This window comes from Leopardus geoffroyi, chromosome E1 (assembly GCF_018350155.1).
Source record: "Leopardus geoffroyi isolate Oge1 chromosome E1, O.geoffroyi_Oge1_pat1.0, whole genome shotgun sequence".
In the NCBI taxonomy this organism is placed as follows: domain Eukaryota; kingdom Metazoa; phylum Chordata; class Mammalia; order Carnivora; family Felidae; genus Leopardus; species Leopardus geoffroyi.
Genome location: NC_059330.1, coordinates 22,791,040 through 22,808,164, shown reverse-complemented (window position 1 = coordinate 22,808,164; position 17,125 = coordinate 22,791,040). Strand labels below are relative to the sequence as shown.

At 42.3% G+C, this 17,125-nt stretch overlaps 1 protein-coding gene across 1 annotated transcript; it reads left to right on the top strand.

Annotated features, from left to right (window-relative positions):
* The first annotated feature begins 2,964 nt into the window (after window positions 1-2,964).
* SLFN14 (schlafen family member 14) lies at window positions 2,965-15,135 on the top strand. Its single transcript, XM_045490035.1, is given in 9 exon segments — window positions 2,965-2,974; window positions 4,523-4,922; window positions 4,924-4,988; window positions 4,991-5,219; window positions 5,471-5,946; window positions 7,477-7,605; window positions 10,259-10,972; window positions 13,001-13,341; window positions 13,343-15,135. Coding segments are annotated over 9 exon segments (2,859 nt in total). The 3' UTR covers window positions 13,838-15,135.
* The last annotated feature ends 1,990 nt before the right edge of the window (window positions 15,136-17,125 follow it).

Here is a 17,125-nt window from a genome sequence, read left to right as displayed (position 1 = left end):
ACTATCTAATCAGAAATTCTAGCGTTGGATCCCAGGCAGATGTGCTATTGAAAGGTGCCCCAAGGATGATTCTGATTCATACCAAAGTCTGAGGACCGCTATTAGTGTTAAAGAAAGGAGGTGGTGGGAAATTTGAAAGACAAATCAAGACTTCATCAAAGATGGTGGCTTACTGGCTGTGTAGATTACTCTGGAGAAAGTGGGAGACTTGAAGATTTCAGAGTGGGAGTAGATCAGTGATCAGAGCTGTACTTTTGACAACTATGTATGCAAATGTGTTTTTAAATAGATCAAAGGAGGGCGAAGTGAAAGAAAGGAAAACTATAGCAAGTGATTGGCATAGGTGAGAGCTAAGAAGAAACTAAATTAGGATTGTGGAAGTGGAAATTGAGAGGTGGCATATGAAAAGCAGCGTGAGGAATGTGATGAGTGTCAGAAAGGGATGGGTAGAAGGTGTCAACCTAAATAAAGACTGGGACAAGTGCAAAATTGTCAAAAAGATGAGCTTATTTAGGAAGAGCAGAGGAGTTGCAGTTCAAGACTTGCAAACGTTAGCAAGTTACATTGAGTCCCTTGAGAGTTTGGGATAGGCTGCATATTTGGGTAGGGAATGTAAGGAGGAGAGAGCTGAGTTTAGAGTCTGTTAAAATAAAAAACAAAGGGGGGCGCCTGGGTGGCGCAGTCGGTTAGGCGTCCGACTTCAGCCAGGTCACGATCTCGCGGTCCGGGAGTTCGAGCCCCGCGTCAGGCTCTGGGCTGATGGCTCAGAGCCTGGAGCCTGTTTCCGATTCTGTGTCTCCCTCTCTCTCTGCCCCTCCCCCGTTCATGCTCTGTCTCTCTCTGTCCCAAAAATGAATAAACGTTGAAAAAAAATTAAAAAAAAAAATAAAAAAATAAAAAACAAAGGGAGGCCAGATTTGAAAATTCACCACGCAAACCAGACCAGACCAACCAGTCTGGTCATACAAACAAACTTCAATTCAGCTTCCTTTGCAAGACCAATCTGACCTGGGTTATTTCTTGTTTGTGCCTCCGGGAACCATAAGTAAAACTTAACCCCTGACCAACTCACTATCATTTAAGAAAATTCCAGGGATACCTGGGTGGCTCAATATGTTGAGTGCCTTGACTCTTGAATTGGGCTCAGGTCATGATCCCATGACTTAGGAGATCGAGCCCAGTGTGGGGCTGAGCATGGAGCCTGCTTGGGATTCTCTACCTCCCTCTCCCTCTGCCTCTCCCCTGTTTGCACATGTGTGCCCCTGTACACACAGTCTCTGTCTCTCTCTCTCTCTCTCAAAAATATATCAAGTATCAGTTTTCTGTAAATCAGGCATTTATGAGAAATGAGTCTCTCGGTCTTTTTATTTTCCTGAGGGCCCTTGTGTGAGATTTCATTTTCTCTCCTCTGGTTCCATTTTATTTTATTTTATTTTATTTATTTATTTATTTATTTATTTATTTATTTATATGTATGTTTATTAATTTTTTAGAGAAAGAGAGAACAGGGGAGGGGCAGAGAGAGGGAGACAGAGACTGTGAAGTGGCCTCCACAGCAGACTCCGTGCTGACAGCAGAAAGCCAGATGTGAGGCCTGAACTCATGAACTGTGAGATCATGACCTGAGCCAAAGTCAGACACTTAACCGACTGAGCCACCCAGGTGCCCCCCTCTGGTTCCATTTTAGATTAAAGTTCGAGAAATAAAAGGGAAGAATGAAGAGAAATGGAGTGTCTCTGTACCAGACCTATTAAGGATTTCCATTGTAGTTTCAGGACAGGGGACGTTAGACAGTGAAGATAATGGGTCTTTTCGTGTGCTATTCTTCTACCTGGTTTCCCTTTCCTTCCCCATCTCTCCCTCTCAACCTGGTGCATTCTTTTTTTTTTAATGTTTATTCATTTTGAGAGACAGTGCACGAGTAGGGGAGGGGCAGAAAGAGAGGTACAGAGAGAGAATCCTAAGCAGGCTTCTTGCTGTGAGCACAGAGCCCGACGTGGGGCTCGATCCCACAAACTGTGAGATTGTGACCTGAGCCCAAATCAAGGGTTGGACACAACTGATTGAGCCACCCAGGTGCCCCTCAACCTGGTGCATTCTTACTTGCAGGTTGCAACTCATGTACCATCTCATTTATGAAATCTTATACTCACGAGCATAGTTACTGTCACTCCTCAGAACACCCAGAGCACACTGTTCATATGTTATTAGCTCTCCAGAGTGGCACTAGGGTATAATGGTCACGCATGTGACTGTATTTGCAAGCTGTTATAAGAGTTGAATGAGCACACAGAGAATGCATAGCAGGTAAAGTGCTCAACTGATGTTATTATATCTGTTGAATTGCAATGAGTTAATACATGTTTTTCCTCTCTAGATTGTGAGCAGGACGTGTATCTTATTCTGGCTAACAGTAAGGCTGCATGGCAGAATGATAGTAAATGAGTTTTGCAAGAGACAGGGGTTCAGATCCCAGCTCTGTTACTTACTAGGTGTGTAGCCTTGAGCTTTACTTCCCTGAATTCAGTTTCTTCATTTATAAGATGATGAAAATAATGCATGTCTTACAAGTTGTCATAAGGACAATTTGAGACCATCAGAGTTGCATATCTGGCCCAAAGAAGCCAATCACTAAATAGCAGTTTTTATTGTGACATGTAGCCCCAGGCTACATTTCATTCTCACAAGAATTGTACAAAGAAGACACTATTATTATCTCTAATTTACACAGAAGGAATCTGAGGCTTTGGTTAGCATAACTAAGGTCTCAAAGCTAGAAAGGGCCAGAGCAAGGATTTCAACATCTCAGATGCTCAAACAATAGCTGATTGAATGAGAGAATGAGTGAAAAGTTAGGAGACTTAGCTAGGGTCAGTCAGTGGTGAGGGACAGCCAGCACTGTTGCTCTCGGTCACTATGTTCTCCATAGTCTTTGAACCATCTCTATGAATGAACCGAGAGTAGATGGACACTGGTATTTGTCAGTTTGTGTGTAGTGTGTACAAAGGTTGTGCCCTAAGTACCTCTGTTGATAAAATGAAATACTTAGTGAATAAACACATCTTAAATAAATTGGAGGTGAGAAATTTGGGGAAATGTACAAAGGATGTTCATATGGAGCTAGAATCTCAGAAAACATTGTCTTTCATAGTTGTTATCAGCATCCAAGTAATAGCAGTGAGACTTCGCAATCACGAGAGTATAGGCTTGCTAGTTCAAAAGCAATTAGATTTGTTTTGTGGGTCCCAGCAGGTGGAAATTATAGGGAGACAAATTATAACTGAAAATCAGGAAGCCGTTTCTAACAGAGCTGTCAGAAAACAGAAGGGACTAATTTGAGAGGTAGTGAGTTCCTGTTGCTGGAGGTGTTCAAGCAGTTGCTGAAAAGATTTGTTGGGAGTCGAGAATATTATAGAGAAGACTTAGGAATCAGATAAATGGTTGGACTGGAAGATTTTTAAAGTTCCTTCCAACACTTCTGTGATTCTATTATATGAACAGAAATTTCTCTAAGAGCCATACGTTTACATTTACCTACAGAAGATGCTCACATATGAAAAAAAAAATAATTCATCAGGCTGATTCTGGTTTGCCTGGAGGAAGTGAGAAGGCAGCCAAGAGCAAACAAATGGCAGAGGAGGGTACCCATCCTGCGGATGCCTGCTTTTTTCCCCTCTTGCTGGGCATAAACAACACCCATATGGCCTCTACTTGGAGGAGATCACACAGAAGAAATGGTTCTCTTCTCCTAGAGGAAAAATTTTGATTTGGGTTAGTAAATATTTTGTTTTGCAATTAATAAGAGCTAACAAGGCCATTTGTGAAACATTTGCTTCAGAGCCCTGAGTTCAAATTGGATGGCTGCTCTCTGGTCCGTGAAGCAAAAAGGGAAATCGTCCATAGTTTAAGGACTATGTTCCAAAGGCTCACATTTTCTTCTGAGCCTTGGAGGCTCCCCCAGCACAGGGTAGAACTATTTAAAAGAGAAAGAAAACTCCTGCTCCTACTTCACACTGTGTATGAAGAAACGTATTTTTAGAAGAAGGTTTGAGAAGCTATAACGGTTTCTGCATTTGGTATCAATAGACATTCTTCCAGGAGTAAAATGTTTTAAATGTATAAAATAGTGCATAAAGAACACCAACTTTTATGTTTGTTTTTATAAGACCACATCACATATACCCCAGAACTATTCCCCCTTAGTTCTCTATTGCCTTCCTTTCCCTTTGAATTATAAATAGGAGCAACTTTTGGCTCAACTTCTGCCTCTGTATATTCTGTATAACTTGCTTTGGCTCCTGTGCCAATCCGTGCCCTTTATCTCTGGGCTCACTGTTGTTGCTTCCTGACTTTAAATGAAAAACGACTAACAGTTTCAGCAATGGAATCTTTCTGTTATGGCAAAATATTAAGCATTCATCTTTACCTATACCTGTACATGCTGGAAAGGCTTGGGAGCTTGCAATGTTGTTAGAAAATAGTAATATCAAAGAGTGTTTCCAATGTTAAAATGTATCTCCAGTAATCTGTAAGTTCAAAGAAAATATTGTAATCTCCAGGATTCTTGTTAATGTAGAAACCACATTTCTGTCCAAGTTATTTCCTGGAACCCCTTTCTGTTATTGTTTGGAGCACAGAGAGTCTGCTGGGCTGGATGGCGTCCAGACCGACATGGAAATGCTCTATCCCAAGACAGTTGTACACATGGGCAGGATGACTTTTGGAGAAGAGAGAAGGAAGAAGATGGCCAGTAGCTATCTGAAAAGAACGGAGAATGCGAAAATCATCCAAGCTACCTGTGCGCTGTTAAATTCTGGAGGGGGTGTGATCAAAGCAGAGATTGATGATAAAACCTACAGTTAACGATGCCATGGGCTGGGGCAGGACCTGGAAACTTCTTTTCAGAAGCTCCTTCCTTCAGGTTGACTACATGCAGCAGGGGTACAATCTCCTGATTTTTGTAAAGTCCTGGAGCCCAGATGTTTCCAGCCTCCCCTAAGGATTTGCAGCTTGCGTTCCAATCTCTACCAGAGAGCCGTGACTTCCACTGTCAACCTGAGTGCCAGCAGTGCCTTGGAGCTTCTCAGAGAGAAGCAGTCTAGAGCCCAAAGAGGAAGATCAAGGGTGAAGGAGTGGAGTTCTCAGAAAGTTCCTTACGGATACATTCAGGAAGAGGAAGATAGGAGGGTGTCTGCCTCAGAACTGTTTCAAAAGGACAGGCTCCTAGGGCGCCAGGGTGGCTCAGTCGGTTGAGCGTCCGGCTTCGGCTCAGGTCATGATCTCATGGTTTGTGAGTTCGAGCCCCGTGTCGGGCTCTGTGCTGACAGCTCAGAGCCTGGAGCCTGTTTCAGATTCTGTGTCTGTCTCCTTCTCTCTCTGTTCCTCCCCTGCTCATGCTCTGTCTCTCTCTCTCAAAAATAAATAAACATTAAAAAAAATTAAAAAAAAAATAAAAAAAACAAAAGGACAGGCTCCTGTATAAGGAGAAACTCAATGTTACTGAGTCAACACGTGTGGAGCTTAAAAGGTTCACCACCAGAAAGATTGTCCCTCGGATTAAAGAAATGCTGCCTCATTACGTTTCTGCGTTTGCCAACACCCTCGGGGGATACCTAATTATTGGAGTAGATGATAAGAGCAAAGAAATGTTTGGCTGTCAGAGAGAAAAAGTGAACCCTGACTTACTAAAAAAGGACATAGAAAGCTGTGTAGAAAAATTGCCAACCTTCCACTTCTTCTGTGAGAAGCCAAAGGTGCATTTCACAACCAAAATCTTGAATGTGTACCAAAACGATGTCCTGTATGGCTATGTCTGTGTGGTTCACATGGGGCCCTTCTGCTGTGTAGTATTCACAGAGGCCCCGGATTCCTGGATCATGAGGGACAATTCTGTCACAAGGCTGACGGCGGAGCACTGGGTAGCCATGATGCTGGATATTCAGTCAGGTAAAGCAGAAGAGAAGTCATAATCTAGTCAGCCAGGGAGGAACACCTTCTGTGCCTTCCCTGGGTATTTGGTCAGGTAATTTCGTTGAAGGATAGAAAGCAATTTTGCTTACAAATATTCTCCCATTACAGCGTTCTTTTGAAAATATTTTCAGTTCCAGAGTGCCTGGCTGGCTCAGTCAGTGGAGTGTGTAACTCTTGATCTTGGGTTTGTGAGTTTGGGCCCCACGGCGGGTGTGGAGATTACTTAAAAATACAATCCTAAAAAAATATTTTCAGCTCCAAAGACCCAGAATATGAACTCTTTGAGGTCAAGAAATGCTTGGATTTTGGTCCACTTTTGGAAATTTATCCGATCAGCTATGAATTAGTGAAAGTTCCCTTATGCACGGTAACTGCCTGTTGAAAGAATTTTGTAGGCTGGTTTTCTAGTCAAAAACATTAATCAACAGGGTCACTCTGAAGTCAGTATTTGGGAGAAACACTGTTTAAGGATGACTTCACTAATTCTTTTTTAAAAAAAATTCTTTTAATATTTATTTATTCTTGAGAGAGAGAGAGAGACAGAGCATGAGTGGGGGAGGGGCAGAGAGAGAGGGAGACATAGAATCCAAAAGCAGGCTCCAGGCTCTGAGCTGTCAGCACAGAGCCTGATGTGGGGCTCGAACCCACCAGCCGGCTGATCATGACCTGAGCCGAAGTTGGTTGCCCAACCAACTGAGCCACCCAGGTGCCCCTCCACTAATTCCTTTAAGGGAAGCTTGTTGGCAAATTTGAATGGTTTCTGTAACATTAAGAGCTAATGTCTTCAACCAGTGGGCTTGGGGCACTACCAAATGGGGAAAAACCGATGTAAAAGGAGATGCTGAGCAGGGGATGGGGGAGGGGAAGAAGGACTCATAGTGTTTTCACCTCCCTTACAATTTGGCTCAGAATCAGCCCTGGTGATTTCTAATCAATCCATAAAGGACTTACAGGTCAGTTTGTCTTCATGGTCAGTATGTTCCAAATTTGATAAGAGAAGCTGGGATCAAGACTCGAGTGATTTTGCTAAATCATTCTCCTGTCCTAAAGTTATTTGAGTTTACTTTTCTCATAGACACACACCCCAATCTAGAGATCCTGCCGCTTTCTGATCCAACTAAACCTTGAATGGGGGTTTAAACAAACTATAACAAAATAAAAAAAAATACCGTGCTAACCTTTTTCTGATCAGCCACCAGCAGCCTTTCCTTTTAGGGGTGACCCAGAATCAGAATATCAGAGTTAGAAGGAAACATTAGGGGCCACCAGCTCACGTTCGCATGAGAGAGAGGAAATGACTTGCCCCAAATGAGCCACACAGTGACTTAGAAGATGTGTGACACTCCAAGAGTCCCCAGTCTTCATTTCCTAACACATGTGAACTGTTTGAGGCATAGAAAGCGTGAGTGGCTCAGGCACGCTGCACATCTCACGTCAACAGTAGTAAGGGCAATGAAAAAGAGTTTTCTTTTTTCATCTGAAACAACTTGCCGTGTGTTTGTTTAGCAACTTCCAGTCTGGCCACTGACTACAGCTTTCACCTGAGTTCACCAGCTCCATCAGCCCTAGGAAGCCCATCATCTCCGAAAAAAGTCCTGGAATTTAAGAGACCTCTACAACAATGTCTGTTTCCAGGTATTCCTTCTTCATTGTAGCTGAAGGAACTTTGCTTTCTAAAACTGAGTTGGAGGATGGGGGCGCGTCTGGGTGGCTCAGTTGGTTAAGCATCTGACTCTTGACCTCAGCCTAGGTCTTGATTCAGGGTTGTGAATTCAAGTCCTGCATTGGGCTCCACGCTGGACATGAACCCTAAAAAAACAAAATTAAATTAAAGTTAAAATAGTAACAATAATAATAATAAAGTTGGGGAGTGCCTGCCTGGCTCAGTTGGTAAAGCGTGAAACTCTTGATCTTGGGGTCATGAGTTTGAGCCCCACATTGAACATAGAGTTTACAAAAAATAATAACTTGGGAGGAATTGGTAGCAATTAGTCCAAGGCAATTAGTCCTTAAAGGAGGTCAAATGTAGACATAATGGTCCTGAAATAATATATACAATGGACTCTTGTTTCTCAGTTATTGTATCCACATTATATTTCTGTGTGCTTTGGGGCTTCCAGTCACGTATGGCTTTTGTTCTCCAAATTTGAGAAAATATAGGAATTCTCTTAAATTCTTTAAGTCTATACCACAGCTGCCCCTGGCTTTCCAATCAGAAAGAGGTGAACTGGAGTGCCTGGGTGGCTTAATAGGTTAAGCATCGGACTTTGGCTCAGGTCATGATCTCACGGTCTGTAAGTTCGAGCCCCCCGTCAGGCTCTGTGCTGACTGCTCAGAGCCTGGAGCCTGCTTTGGATTCTGTGTCTCCTTCTCTTTCTGCTGTTCACTCTCTGTCTCTCTCATTCAAAAATAAACAGTGAAAAAAATTTTTAAAATAAAAGAGAGAGGTGAACCATGGGTCACCTGGACTCTTCCTAAGGCAGAGCTTCTCAATCTTGGCACTATTGATATTCGAGCTCGATAATTTTTGTTGAGGGGGGCTGCCCTGTGATTTTGTTGGATATTTTGCAGCATTTCTGCCCTCTACTCACTAGATGCCGGTAGCACCTTCTCCAGCTATGACAAAAAATATTCCAGATATTGCCAAATGTCCCCTCGGGGGCAAAACTGCCACAGGTTAAGAATCAATGTCCTGAAGGAAAGTTCTTGGATCCCTAAAGCACCAGGTACACACACACACACACACACACACACACACACACACACACACACCTTAGCCGGAAGAAATGCCTTCCTAACAGTAGTGGACCACTTGGGGTTGAGGAGAAGGTACCAGGAGGCTATTCTATTCTATGAAGACTCCTCCCTATTGCCTTCTCCTGCGCAAGAGCTGCCAGAAATAGGAAATTTGTAGTCCTGGCCTATGAAGAGGGGGTGCTTTTTCTTTTTAAAAATTATTGAGTTAATTTAAAATTTTAATTCCAGAGTAGCTAATTACAGTGTTACATTAGTTTCAGGTGTACAATACAGTGATTCAGCAGTTCCATATATTACTCAGTGCTCATCAAGATAAGTGTACTCTTGGGGCACCTGGGTGGCTCAGTCAGTTAAGCATCGGACTTCAGCTTAGGTCATGATCTTATGGTCTGTGAGTTCGAGCCCTGCCTCAGGCTCTGTGCTGACAGCCGGAAGCCTGCCTCAGATTCTGTGTCTCCCTCTCTCTCTGCCCCTTCCCCACTCACACTCAGTCTCTCAAAAAATCAATAAATGTTAAAATTTTTTTAAAAAGATAAGTGTATTCTTTTTTTAATGTTTAAAAAACACATTTTTTAAAAAAATGCAAGCGGGGGAAGGGCAAGAGAGAGAGACAGAATCCAAAGCAGGCTCCAGTCTCTGAGCTGCCAGCACAGAGCTCAATGCGGAGCTCGAACTCACAAGCTGTGAGATCATGACCTGAGCCAAAGTTCGTGCTCAACTGACTGAGCCACCCAGGCACCCCAAGATAAGTGTACTCTTAATCCCCTTCATATCCATGCCTCTACCCACCTCTCCTGGGATAACCATCTGATTGTTCTCTATAGTTAAAAGTCTGTTTTTTGGTTTGTGTCTTTTCCCCTCTTTTGTTCATTTGTTTTGTTTATTAAATTCCACATATGAGTGAAATCAAATGTATTTTTATTTCTTTAACTGACTTATTTCACTTAGCATAATACTCTCTAGATCCATCCATGTCATTGCAAATGGCAAGATTTCATTCTATGGTCAAAAATATTCCATATATATATGTATATTTCCATATATATATATCCATATACATATATATTTCCATGTGTATATATATTTTTCCATATATATATATGTATATATATTTCCATATATATATATATATATATATATATATATATATATATATATATATCTCACATCTTTATCCATTCAACTATCAATGGACATTTGGGCTGCTTCCATAGTTTGGCTATTGTAAGTAACGCTGCAATAATAAACATAGGGGTGCCTATATCCCTTTGAATTAGCGTTTTCATATTCTTTGGGTAAATACCCAGTATTGTGATTACCAGGTCTTTCTAGATATGTCTCCTGAGCCAAGGGAAACCAAGGCAAAAATAAATTATTGGGCTACATCAAAATAAAGAGGGGGTGCTTTCTTTGTAGACAAGGAAACCCATAGTTCCATGGCTAGATTCATTTCTTCCTATGATGTTGCAGGAATACTTACAATATGCTTTTGTAAATTTTAGTTTGTAATTTCTATTTCTTGCATTTTCAGTGACACAGGAAGAGATACAGTTTAAACCGGTATCCCTCTGTAAGAAGCCCTTCTCAGATCATAAAGGACTCAAGGAGTTAATGAAGACACAGATATATCCTTGTTCTCAGGGGATTGTGATATTTTCTAGAAGCTGGGCCAGTGATGTTGGCTTAAGGAAAGAGCGGGATGTCCTGTGCGATGCTCTTCTAATAGCAGTTAACAGTCCCCTGGTACTCCATACAATCTTAATACGCCCCAGTTGGATTGGAGGGCTTGAATATGGCCGAAACACTGTTCATCAGTTAAAGCAGAAACTGGGAACCGTTGGTGGTTACACAGGGAAAGTGTGTGCTATCCCAAGGTTGATGCACCTGTCCAGCACACAGTGCAGCCCCAATGAAATCCCTGTTCACTACCCCCAGTCCTACAGGCTTGCTGCCAAGGATGAAATGGAAGACTTGTTGCCGGCCTTTATCATAGTCTCACTGTGTTCCAGATCTCTTCTGAGTGACCAGCTGGGCTGTGAATTTTTCAACTTGCTCATAGAGGAGCAATGTGAGTTGCTTTCAGAAAGCCTTCAGGAGCCGCGAGAATTGTTTATCCACTGCTTTCCAGGAACCAGGAAGACAGCCCTAGCCATAAAGATCGTGGAGAAAATTAAGCATTTGTTGCACTGCAAACCAAAAGAGATCCTTTATGTTTGTGAAAGTGACTCCTTAAAGGATTATGTGATGTAAGAGTGCCACTGACTCAACATGATAAACATATTTAGTCAGTCTTTTCGACAGTATCTCAAGAGTAATCTGCGTTTCTAGTTTAAGATGTTGTGAGGCCTTAGCTGCATAAATCTGAGAGCCCAAACCCTATACACATCTCCAAATGATCAGGTAGTTGAGCTACAAATGGGTACTATGTAATGCTCAGGTTTAAACATCTCATTACAAATTAGCCAACTATATATATCACTTTAAATTTCTTTCACTAGAAACATTTTTTCCCTACAATCTCTGGCCTTAACTTTAAGAAAAGTGGAAATAAGCCTGTTTTGTTTTAAGTATACATTTTGCTTGATATTTAATGCTTTAAAGTCATAGAGTATTTCAGTTAATTAGACATTATACCTAACAGGAACTTGAATTTAAATACCCATTTCATTTTGTTTATAAACTGTTTTCATTTGTTTGACTTATTCTGAATCGACAACTGCAGAAAACATGCAAATTTGCCTCTGATTTAAGTCTTTACCTTTCAGTGTAGTAAAAAAAAAAAAATTGGTTGTTATACAATCTAGCAAATGAGGGCAAACTCACTTTAATTTTTGGTTTGGTTTACTTATGTACCCAATAAATATTTTGGGGCCCCACTTATATGCTAGGAATGTGTACATTTATTGTTACCAGGGAAAAACATATTGAAGATGGGGCCCTAAAAATCCAATAAGGGAGATAAGAAAAAAATAAGCAAATTGAATGTTGCATAATTAATATGATAATAAGGATATGCTTATTTTAACTTAGGTTGGAGGTTGGCCAGCAAATAGTCCTGGGTGAAGGATCCTTTGGCACACTCTTAAGAAGTCAGTAGGAGAAGTGGAGGGCTTTTTAGGCAAAGGGCACACAGCAAGTGCAAAAGCACATGAGAGAATCAGAATGGTAGGTCTTACTGGAGTAGGGAGGGAGTAGAGGTATGTAGCAGGTGATGAAGTTAGAAAGGAAGTAGATTCCGAATTATGGAGGATCTTGTAAACTGTGCTAAGGGCTATGCTGTATGGGTAAGATTAAAAATATCCCAGTCAAAAGGCAAATTCAACAAGTTATTTATTGAACCCCTAATATGAGGGGGCTAAGAATCGGTGCTTTACTTCAAGAAGTCTACACAGTCGAAACAGGTACAGAAGAACGTAAGTAGCTGTGATTCAAGGCATAGGGGGATTAAATCCCCAAGGACTGCATATGTAAATCAGGAAATCTATAGGAATGAATGATGTTATTTGGATCTAAATTAGAGGAAAGAAACAACCAAGTTTACTTTGAAAAAATTACCTATATCTATATCTATCTATATAACGAAATTGGCTGTTTCTTGCCTCCTCTAATTTGTTCCTCCTCCTCTACACGCTAAAACATACTACAAAGGAAAATTGAGCTAAGTAAACGGAGTAGCAGTCCCAGAGAGGCATAGCCCTGTAGATTTTCTATCTTACTTGACATGTCATGGAACTCAGCAACTTCCTGATGTTTTCCTTACCAAAATCTAAAAAGGCTTTGGTTTTGTACTACCAGTAAGTGGGGAAATAGGATTTGCTTTAGATAGGAATTAATCCTAGCCCATACCTCTTTTGCACATAAAAAGTATGCCTCCAGGGACCTGCTTGCCTGCTCTAAAAAGGAAGAAAGTTAAGCAATGATAGTAACAAGTGGAAATTGCTTTTGAGATTTCCTGTCAATGTAATGAGCCTGTCTTTAGGGATTGTCAAGCAGCAGAAATGGACTAGTAATAGAAATGAAATCTCCTACCTGGGTTCATTTCAAAAATTTTCATGTGCAGATTTAATTAGATAACCCCAAAGAGTAGAGTTTGCAATTTATGTATTCTATCAGGTAACTTGTAAGTAGAGTAGTTTTGTAGTGTTTAGGACACCACTGAGTCAATGAATCAGTCTCCAGATGAGAACTAGCCTCTAATTCCGATGTAGATAGTGATGCATATGGTGTTCCCTTTGTATATATGCCTGAAACCTATTCTCTCTTTCATCCTCTGGCCAACAAACCACCTGCAGAGTTGTGACTTGGAAAACCTTCTTACAAGGGGAGTTCCTAGAGGTTAAACACATAGTGATGGATGAGACTGAGAATTTCTGCAGTAAATATGGAGACTAGTACTTGAAAGCCTGGAGCATCACCCTTCCAAAGGTGAGGGGAGCTGGGAGTGAAAACCTTCATCATGGGATTCTCTGGATTTTTCTGGACCCTTTCCAAGTCCATCATGCAGATATTAATGGCCTCCCCCCTTCATCTGCTCAGTTTCCTCGAAAAACAATCACCAATGGGATCCACTGTGCTCTGGAAATAGCAACGGTCACGAAAGAAGAAATGAGGAGGGATCAGAGCAAATCTGCCCTCTGGCAGGTCCCCAGACACACTGCCATTGTTCAGGGAAACTGCCTACAAGGAAGCAGTGTGTGCCCAGGGTCTGCCTGGGGTGGATGACACAGAGACTGGCCTCACTATGGAACAAATTGTGAAACGCGTGGCGGAAAGGTGTCACCACCTGTTCCAATGTGACTACCTGCCCAAAGACATAGCCATTCTGTGCAGGAAAAGGGAGGACAGAGGACGCTATGAGCCTGCACTGCTAAAAGCAGTGGGATTATTTGTAACCCCTGGAGCAACGAAGGTTGTGTTCAGCCAGGCCTCCAGTGTTTGGGGCAGTCACATCATCTTAGACAGTATTCAACAGTTTTCAGGCCTGGAGAGGAAGATTGTGTTTGGGCTGAGTCCAGAATGTGCACTGTCAGAAGAAGCACATGAGCTCCGCTTTGCCTCATGAGCCATTAAACACCTCTACGTGCTTTATGAAAAGAGGGCAGCTTTCTGAAAATTATTTTCATACAGGTGCCAGAAAGAGCAGAGTCTCTTCTCTGGGGGAGGTGGCAGCTACTCCTTCTCACATATTGCAAGTGAGAAAGTCAAGGCACAGTAAGTACCGTGTGGAGCCAAGAAATGTCTCTTGGGAGTGACCTTTCACTCTGTGTGCTGTTACTGTCCTTTTCCTCCTCCTATACACTTATGGCAGACTGACGGTTGGTCCCCTGCCTCTGGTTTTCCTATCCAGTCCATCTTTCAGGGACCAGCGGTTCTCCTTAAATGGGGAACTGACTGTGTGGCATTCCCTGGGAACGTATCTGCAGGGAGGCCCTGCAGGCTAGAAGCCAAACCAATTTTCAAGGCTTTCCATGACACACCCTGACTTCCTCTCCTAATGTGTCTTTTGTTATACCTCCTCTCCCAAGGCGTCTAAGGCAGCCCAGCCTTGCTGACCCATTTTGGGAGTGGGAGGGAGGATGCCCCCCAGGCTACTTACTTTAACTGGGTATCTCAGGGGCAGCATCTTGTTGAGTACCTCATACTGGCTATGGGTCTCGAGCTTCATGGGCCCACAACTTGATTTCCTCTTTGCACTAAGCATGGATTGGTCTCTTGGAGATGGTTTGATGCCAGTCAAGCTCACAAAAGACCAACGCACACATGAAAATGTCACCCTGTCAGTTTACAGTGACTACTGTAGTAGTAAGTGGGCCAGATGCTTTTGCTAATCCATATATTCAATGGCAACATTGGAAGCCAAATTATGAGCATAGCTTTGCAGCAATGGGGATCCCATTCAAATGTGTGAAGAGTCTAGGCAATATTCGACTAGTGCAGTCATCTCTAAAATAGGGATATTTCCACCACAAGGACTCAGACAGGTCAGGTTTACAAAATAAAGCAAATTTATTTTTCTTCTCTCCTAGTTTCCAAAGTTTCCAGGTTGACCACCAACCCTCCCCTTATTCCTCACAACACACACAACACACACACACACACACACACACACACACACATTGCTCATGTTCATCCTCTACCTGTTCATATGTTCACCTAGGCTCAAAACTGCTTATCCTCTGCTGCTGGCCTGGGAAATGGTCTGTCTGTAAGAGGGCTTTGCACATCCCTGAGCTCTTCCATTATGATTTGGTGTTAATTTTAATCAACAGCCTGGATGGCAACTCTACCACCCATGCCATCCCTACCCACTCCTGGCTTCTGGCTGTGCTTCTCTTCTCTGCCTTCAAAGTCTTGTCTGCCCCTCTACCTGCTGAAATCCTAGCTTGTCGATCAAGTCTTTGTTCAAAAGGCCAAGTCCTCGGGGCGCCTGGGTGGCGCAGTCGGTTAAGCGTCCGACTTCAGCCAGGTCACGATCTCGCGGTCCGGGAGTTCGAGCCCCACGTCAGGCTCTGGGCTGATGGCTCAGAGCCTGGAGCCTGTTTCCGATTCTGTGTCTCCCTCTCTCTCTGCCCCTCCCCCATTCATGCTCTGTCTCTCTCTGTCCCAAAAATAAATAAACATTGAAAAAAAAATTTTTTTTTCAAAAGGCCAACTCCTCAAATTAAACGTTCGCCATCCCCCTGACCTAAATTTTGTCTCTCCTTTTGCAGCCATTCTCTGGCTTAAAAACTTTTTGAGGATAGTGCCAAAGTCATTATAAACTGTGCCAGAGAAGTAGCTGTCAGCATAACAAGATCTACATAATACTCTCCTATCATGTTTTCTTTCCAGTGTATGTGAAGTAGAAATAAAACACAGTTCCCTTTCTCTGGTCAGCTCCCCAAACAGCTAAGCCAATGCCGTGCTCTTCAATGCAAACTTGCTTTCCTGTTTGTAAGGATTTTTAAGTTGCTTTGGAAATATTCCAGCTTCCAGATTGCTTTTTAACTTTTATTTGTGTTTGAGAGGCAGAGAGAGACAGAGCATGAGCTGGGGAGGGGCAGAGAGAGAGGGAGACACAGAATCTGAATCAGGCTGTCAGCAGAGCCTGATGCAGGGCTGGAACCCACAAACAGTGAGATTGTGACCTGAGCTGAAGTTGGACGCTTAACCGACTGGGACACCCAGGTGCCCCTCCAGATTGCTTTTAATTTCTAGAAAGGTTTCAGAAAACTTTATTGATGCTGGGCAGGCATGAATGCAAAAGAAAGTGTGGAAATATTCCTTTGGCTATAATTTCACATAAAGCCCATCACCTTTCCAAGAGATGGGAGAGGATCAGACAGGCCAGTCTTAAACCTAATGGTCAGCTTTACTGACCATGGACTGAACAGAAGAACTTCTCCCCTCCCTGCCTCTTCCTGCTTCTGTTACTTGACATTTCCTCCCTTTTACCATTTCTTGGGGATATTTGGGTACTTTGGGTGGGAGAAATAAAGTTCAGCAAGTAATTCTTTTCTGATGAAGCAAAAGACACCACTGCATTAACATTTGGATAATGGGAGGTGTGTGAATTCTCTAAAATTAATTTAAAGAGTCAAGTGAGGAGGGATTAGGGGAATGGAAAAAACAGGGAACTGCTATATTTTAGTCATAAGCCTCAGTACGATTTAACTTTTTAAACTGTATGTATACATTATATAATCTGATAAAATAATTCATTTTAAAAATAATTATTTTAGGGGCGCCTGGGTGACTCAGTTGGTTAAGCATCCGACTTTGGCTCAGGTCATGATCTTGCACTTCGTGAGTTCAAGCCCTGCATCCGTCTCTATGCTGGCAGCTCGGAACCTGGAGCCTGCTTCAGATTCTGTGTCTCCCTCTCTCTGTCCCTCCCTTGCTCACGCTCTGTCTCTCTCTCTCTGTCTCTCTCTCCAAAATAAATATTATAAATAAAACAATACAAATAAAAATAATTGTTTTATATATTGAATTTGAGAGTCTATCAGTTCTTAGTCTACCTCAATAACTCACTCTGGCTTAAAGTAGAAGGTCTAACTCAGTGGTTCTCAGCCCTGGCTACTCCTGAAAATCGTTTGTACGGGGGCAAAGGGGCTTTAAAATATACCAGCGATCAGGGCAAACACCCAACGAATTAAATAAGCATCTCCAGGCATGGGCTTGAGCATCGGTATTTATTAAAAGTCGTCCAGATGATTCTTATATGCCACCAGGGTTGAGAACTATTGACCCCTTCTCCAAGTCTGTTCTTTCTGTCCTGAAATAGATGTATACACCTTTCTCTTCCAATCAGACTGGGAGTTCCTTGAGAGTAAGGATGGTCACTTACATATCTTTATTTCCCCAAATGTAACTAGTGCACTTGCGTGGGTTTCAGAGTCAGACATGACAAGGTTCA